The 7,041-nt window shown below is 43.6% G+C and overlaps 1 protein-coding gene across 1 annotated transcript; it reads right to left on the reverse strand.

The window, feature by feature from the left end:
- Positions 1 to 3,435: 3,435 nt before the first annotated feature.
- Positions 3,436 to 6,791, reverse strand: LOC104537447 (interferon-induced protein with tetratricopeptide repeats 5-like). Its single transcript, XM_010180343.1, has 2 exons — positions 6,787 to 6,791; positions 3,436 to 4,870 (listed from the first exon to the last, which is right to left on the reverse strand). The coding sequence occupies exons 1-2, from the start codon at positions 6,789 to 6,791 to the stop codon at positions 3,436 to 3,438; spliced, it is 1,440 nt and encodes a 479-aa protein (XP_010178645.1).
- Positions 6,792 to 7,041: the final 250 nt, after the last annotated feature.

Below are 7,041 nucleotides of genomic sequence, written 5' to 3' on the forward strand. Positions count from 1 at the left end.
TGACAGAGCAGCTTGATGGGCACCTGGTGTTCAGCCAAGGTCAACCCACCACAGTTGTGGTGGAGGGATGGCAGGTAGATTGTGTGTAAGTTGTCCACTTTCATGTTCTGGTGATGTTAATTTGATTTTGATTTTGTGGGGAATTCTTTTCTGTTGCTATGAGTGAATTTTGTGAAGATTGTGTGGTGATTGTGTATTTCAGTGGTAATTCTTAAATGTGTGATTCACAAAGGCAAGGGGTGGAATGTATTGGGTTTGCATGTCAAGGTTTCGTGGGGGCTACAGGAGTGGCTTCTGTGAAAGGCTGCTAGAAGCTTCCCCTATGTCTGAAAGAGGCAATAACAGCCGAGTCCAAGATGGACCTGCTGCTGGCCAAGGCTGAGTCAATCAATGACGGTGGTAGCCCCTCTGTGAAAACATGTTTAAGAAGGTGGAGGGGGAAACCCTGTGCAATTGCAGCAGGAGAGATGGGTGAGAATACGCAAGAGAAACAACTCTGCAGATACCAAGGTCAATGAAGAAGGAGAGGGCGGAGGTGCTCCCGACACCAGAGCAGAGATTACCCTGCAGCCCACGGTGAAGACCATGATGAAGCAAGGTGTCCCTCTGCGGCCCACAGAGGTTAATGGTGGAGCAGATATCAACCTGCAGTCTGTGGAGGACTCCACACCAGAGCAGGTAGATGTCCAGAAGAGATTGTGGCCCTGTGGGAAGACTGTGCTGGAGCAGGCTTCTGGCAGGACCTGTGGAGAGAGAGGAGCCCACACTGGAGCAGTCTTCTCCTGAAGGACTGCATCCCACAGAACAGACCCACACTGGGGGGAGGGTCAATAAATAATACCTTCTTCTAAGTGACTATTCTGGTGTATTCCAGTAGTTTTCTGTACAATTTAGAAGATGCTTTTGATTCGTAGTGAATACTTCCTGAATGGTTATCTTCGCTCCTTTTTACCTGCACCACTGGCATAGGCTCCAGTGATGTATTCTTGGGCACAAAAGAGGGGTGTTCAATTTCTGTGCGGTTCTGGTTTTGCCCATTGGACTTGGAGACTGCAAAATGCGTGTTTTGTTTTGTTCGTTTCCGAAGCTCAAAGCTCAGCCTCTTCCCTGTGTCGCCACGCCAAGCAATGCAGCAGCACCACCCTGTGGGAAATAATATTTCTTCTAACTTACAGGATACTAGGTGAGAACTGAAAGGCAGCATTTGCACAGAGCATCCCCAGGTAGTACTGTGGTCCAGTGCAATCCTCCACAGTCCAAAGAATGTAAGGCACAGGAAATAGATTTCTTGCATCTCAACACCTCATGGATAATCTCTTTTGCTGTGGTGAAGATTAAGTCACTCTGACTCTTCATAAAAATTCAGGCTCACATTTTTCCCAAAATACTCTGCTGCTTCTCCTTATTCCTGTGTGGTTAGTTTTTCAGGAGAGAGGCAGGAGAGGCTCTGGTGGCACAGTGTGGAGGGAAGCAGGGATGTGCCACCACAGCTTCCTGACTTCAACCCTACTGTTGTTCCTATCAGCTTTTGGGAGTGGTGTGTCAGTCCTGTTTCCAGTCCTTCCTGTTCTCCTCCCTCCCTATATATAGGGCCACCTTTGTAAGAGAAAAGCTGGCAGGTGGCTGGAAATCAAGGATGCATTTTTTATGGGCTGGAGCCAGTGACAGCCAATGCCAGGACAAGGGGCAATGGTCCCAAGCTGGAGCATAGGAGGTTCAATCTGAATATGAGGAAAAACTTTTTTCCTGTGAGGGTGCCAGAGCATGGCCCAGGCTGCCCAGAGAGGTTGTGGAGTCTCTTTCTCTGCAGACATTCAAAACCCGCCTGGATGCGTTCCTCTGCAACCTAGTCTAGGTGATCCTGCTCTGGCAGGGGTTGGACTGGATGAGCTTTCAAGGTCCCTTCCAACTCCTAACATTCTGTGATTCTGTGGTTTTGCCCCAACCCTTTCTCAAGAAGAGAGTGCAGTTGTATTATGTGTGCTGCTAAGCTCTTGATCACTTTCATTTGTGTTATGAAAGATTCTCTGAGGGAGAACTGAGAAGGAAGAAGTTTCTTGATGTTTCATGATCTGGCATTGTATTTTACACTCCCTGAGGCCCATCATCCCATCCTTACATGGGACTGCTGTTGCAGGGCCAGGAATGCTCCAGGTCAGCTGGAAACAAAAGTGCCCATCCTTCCTGATGGGCTCTGCCACCAGTTTGCTTTATTCTACGCTACTGGCTAGGGCTCAGAAGTGTTTTGGAAGTACAGCATCAGTTCTCCCTGAGCACCATGATCTGTTACATATACCAGGGTACCACACTGTGGAATTAGGCTGACCGGTTGTAAAGAAGACTGACACCTCCTCCACCCACTCTCTCTGTCCTTTCAGCCCTTTCTTCCTCTCACATAGACTCTGGGTCCCCACACCTTTTCCCACACGCTCCGTGTTCTGCAGCCCTCTTCTCTGGTGTTTGTGTAACTCTTTGCTCTAGCTGTGCCCTGCTCTCCATGTCCAGTTCAGCACACTTCTTGTGTGGTTTATTTCTATCCTTGGCTTGTTTCATAAGCCTAGCAGCAAATACCCATTTCTTTGGCATCTCAGAGATTGCCTTTCCTTCTTCTCTAGATATTTGCTGTAGCAGTTCCTGAAGAGTGTGGTTTTGAGTAAACTAGTTAGATGTTGGTTTGTGCACAGTTTAATTCCTTGGTGCAGCACCTCTGAAGCCAGCTTTGCTGAGAGTTCAGGAAAATAAATGGGGCTATCTCCTGACACTTTCATATCCTGCCAAAACTTTATCCCTATTACTTTTTTGAATGGCTTTTTAACCTTTCTTTCATCTACTAACATGAGCACTGGTCAACAGAGAGATACCAGAAGCAAAAGTTGATGGATACAATACTCTTTAATAGTTCACAACAATAATACACGTTTTGTAAGCTTTCCAGTACACTAGGCAACAGGGGTTATTTCTCAAAGTTAAACAACATACAAAGCAGTAAACTGAACAAATATTCATCAAAAGCTTCTTCTAAATAACAGATATTTTTTAAATACTTTAAAAAGCATCAGAAATACCATTTGTGTATAAGCATGCTTTTCAAGTGGATAGAAGAAGTACTACAATATGATTTCTCAGTAGAAGCTAAGACCTGGTTTCTAGCTTAGAAGATCTGTGTTCTGCAGTTAAACAACCTTTATACCAGTGCTAGCATTGAAGACTGAGACAGCTTAGCTATTATTTAGTATTTCCAAGCATGCTCTCTGTTGGTGAATGAACAAACAAATGAACAATCATCATCTGCAGTTTCTACATGATCAGCAGAAAGTGATGCTGCCAGATGTTTCATCTGGTTATAACTTTAAACTTAAAAAAATAAGTTTTGAGAGTTTGTTGAAATGATCTTGTGTTTGGGGATTCTTCTGGTGCGAAGGATTTTTGGCAGGTTTAGCTTGAGATGGAAAGTCGCAGCTGACATAATTCACTCAGATATTCTTCATTGTCAGGATTCAATGCAACGGCTTTCTCATAGCACTTAATTGCTTCATGTTTCTCACCATTTAGATTATGAACAAGTCCAAGTGTACCAAAATCTGCTGCATTTCCTAAACCTCTCTTAATTCTCTGTTCCAACATTTGCTTCAGAGCCTTTCTGCACCTATTTTTTCCATAAGAATTCTTTTCAATTTTCAGCCCTTCCAGATAATACCTAATGGCTTCAGAGTATGATTTCATATGAAAACGCTGAAAATTGCCATAACGGTGGTAGAATTCTTGTTTATCATCATAGAATAGAGTATTTATCTGAAACGCTTTCTGAAATGTCTCTTCTGCTTCTTCATACATCTTTGCTTCTGCATACATATCTGCTAGGTCATTATGGGCGGAAAAAAACTTTGACTTTTGCTCAGTCACTGTTTTGAGGTGAAAAATAGCAAGTTGGATGAGTTCATCCACTTCCTCTTGAGGTGGATATCTTGTCTTTTTCAACTCAATAAGCTTTGCTTTGTAGCAGAGTCCTAGCTGGTGATGCAAAAAGGCAGATTTTGGTGTCAATGCTAGGGCCCTTTTCAAAATCTCCAGTGCCTTGTCCAATTCTCCTTTCTTTCTGTAAAATTTAGCAGCGTATCGCAGAAAAAAAGGCGTATCAGGGGTTTTACGCATTGCTTCTTCAATGTATCTCTCCCCTTCGTCAGCTTGGTTTGACGCCTGAAGTTTTAATGCAAGTAAGCCCACCATGTAAGTATCCATTGGATTCAGTTCCACTGCACGCTTCAGGGGCTCAAGAGATGGGCATGCATCTTCATACTGTCTGAGAGAAAACCCTTCCAAACGATGCATCGTTATTGCATAGCCGGCATTAAATTCTGGGTTATTGGGTTCATTCTTCAGTGCATTTTCAAAGCAATCCTTTGCTCTGTCGTAGTATTTTCTCCCAAATTTTAATAACGCCCATCCTTGCTCAGCATAGATCTCTGGAAGCTGAATCTTAAATTGAGCAGTGCTGGAAAGGTTTTTGCAGCAGTTTTCCACTTCACTTACGTAAGTTTGAGCTTCTTTGTATTTCTCCATGTGGTAATAGATCCAGGCATAGTTCCCCCAGGTAACAAGGCTTCTCCTCGCAATTTCATCTGGATGGTATTTTTTAGCTTCTTCTTCAGCTTTTTGGAGATTTAGAAGGGCTTCCTCATTTGAATTCTTTAAGTAGCATATATAGGATAGTAGATTATAATTTGTGATGTTGGATTTTACTAAAAAGTCGATCTGATCGCCTATTGTTTCCTCTCGTTCTTCGAGATCCACATCCTGCTTCAGCAGAGTCCATGTAAAATGACATTCTAGCTGCAGCAGGGAGCTCTTCAACGAATTCTTGGAAATGGAACTGTAAGAAATCAGAGAAAAAATTACTTATACTCTATTTGTTTTTCACTTGTCTTGTTTTTAAACTGGGCACGATGTACTTTAAAAGCAGGCAATACCTCAGCTTGTGCCACTAGTCAACAATACTTGAAACAAGCCAAAGCTGTGGGAAGCCATAGGTCTAAAGAGCTGAGCAGTTATTTTTGTAATTCTCCTTGCCAGTGTATGAGGACATATCTTGCAGACCAACAGAGCTGGTGGTCTGGATGCTGAAGAGGAGGTCTGGTTTCTATAGTAAAGCTGGCACACCTCTGAGCCTCAGGAGCATATTTCCCCTGTTGGGAACAACTGCTGAAGCCTATCCAAAAGAGGGAATCAAATAAAAAAAAAAAACAACTTCCCCCACAATGCAGAGGAAGTGATATGGTGCCTTTCCCATGTCTCTGGATGTTTTATGGTTTGGTTTATAAATATAATTTTGAATTTCCTGCATTTGTAAAGGTTTGTTTGTTAGATCATAGTACCATTTGTTATGTTATGATTATACTGATGTATCCAGTAGTTGACTCGCAGATCCCACCAGTCTCCCTAGTTGCTGGCACTTGGGCATACAGCCTATTGACTGGGGCAACCCTACTGCACTTGCTGGTACAGACCACACACTCAGTCACTCATTAACCCTGTGGATCCCCAGAAGCTGGCACTGGACAGTCAGTGGCTGGTCAGGGATCCTCTCTCTACCCAGGTGCCTCACCCCTACAGACAGATGGACACACACACACAAGCATGCTGACCAGACCCTGTTTACGTACAAGTGGCCTTTAATACTCCTTTATTCCTCTCTATTTTTCAACATTTGTTTCTTCCCAGATCACCCAGATTCCTTTTTTCCCCATCGCAAGTCTCACACAATCCCCAAATGCTTTTCCCTGCAGCCCATAATGTATCCCATATCCCTGGGTAGTTCAGGTGCTCCTGGTGCTGGGTGTCCCCCTGGCCCCTGGGGCTGAGGGCTCCCTGGGAAGGCCAGATGGGGCCTCTTGTCTCTGGCTGGGGCATTGGGGTGCTGATGTTTTTGATTGGTATTAACAACAGTTCCTAATTAGAAATCAGTATGTGAGGTAATTACAGTTCTTCTGGGAGGAAGGAGAAGTGAGGGCAAGTTCCTATTATTGTCACTGTCTTTTTAGAGACATTTGGCTACAGGTGAAGTACATGAGCAGTCCCATTCAATTCAAAATGTTGTTTTTTTATTGCCTCTGCTGAAAACCATGACAATGTCCATGGCTGAAAACAACAGCGGAGAGCAATTCATGAAAAGACACTTGTGGAAAATGTATATTCATTAATGTCACAAAAACAGGTATGTGATTTAGATTAAATACATTTTAGCTTAGTTCAACACATAACTGGTAAATGCAATTTCCAAAGCTCTTGGCTTTGCCCTATTTTGAGTGAGAGTGTGTGTGTGTGTGTGTGTGTGTGCACCTCTGTGCATGCATGACAGTCTTCAGAAAATGTTACACCCCCTACTTATGCTCCAAGCTGTGTCTCAGGACCTGCACTGCCCTATTTGCTGGTCGTCACAATAGCAGAGATCAGAAAGTAAGTTCTCAAATACATCAGTGCCAGTCACCCATTTAGCTGGGCACCAGTTTCGGCTGCAGCCCGGATTTCCTCCCTGAACTGCATACACACAGTTTTTTCTGACTGTCAGTTCTGTTCACAGAGACTGGACCTTGTCAGAGAAGCAATAACATTATAATATTCAGTAGCATCCTTATTTTATTTGGATTCTTCCAGTAAATATTTTGTAAAATATTTTCTGCTCTTTGGATTCCCAAAGTCCCTCATTGCTTACGTTTATGTAAATAACGAGCATTACTTTCCCATAGCATAGAAAAAAAGCATTTCTCAGAGACTGAGTTGCTCACTTACCTCATGGTTTTCCTTCCCTGCTTGCTTGTCTTACGGTAGCTTCAAAGTGCTGCTTACTGTTGTTACGATTTCCCTTTTATGTGATCCAGCCCTCACGTGATCTGTGAGCAATTTAACGGGAATCAGAAACTGAAACTTCAGCTTCTCTCTGAATCTGCGAAAGCGGCTGGAACAGCCGCCAGTAGGGGAACAGAAACTGCCGAGTCTCTAAGCTGCTTGTTTCAGCCTGGCTCCATGCCATGCATGACATTGTGT

This window comes from Mesitornis unicolor, unplaced genomic scaffold, assembly GCF_000695765.1.
Source record: "Mesitornis unicolor isolate BGI_N332 unplaced genomic scaffold, ASM69576v1 scaffold2713, whole genome shotgun sequence".
NCBI classification, from domain to species: Eukaryota; Metazoa; Chordata; class Aves; order Mesitornithiformes; family Mesitornithidae; genus Mesitornis; species Mesitornis unicolor.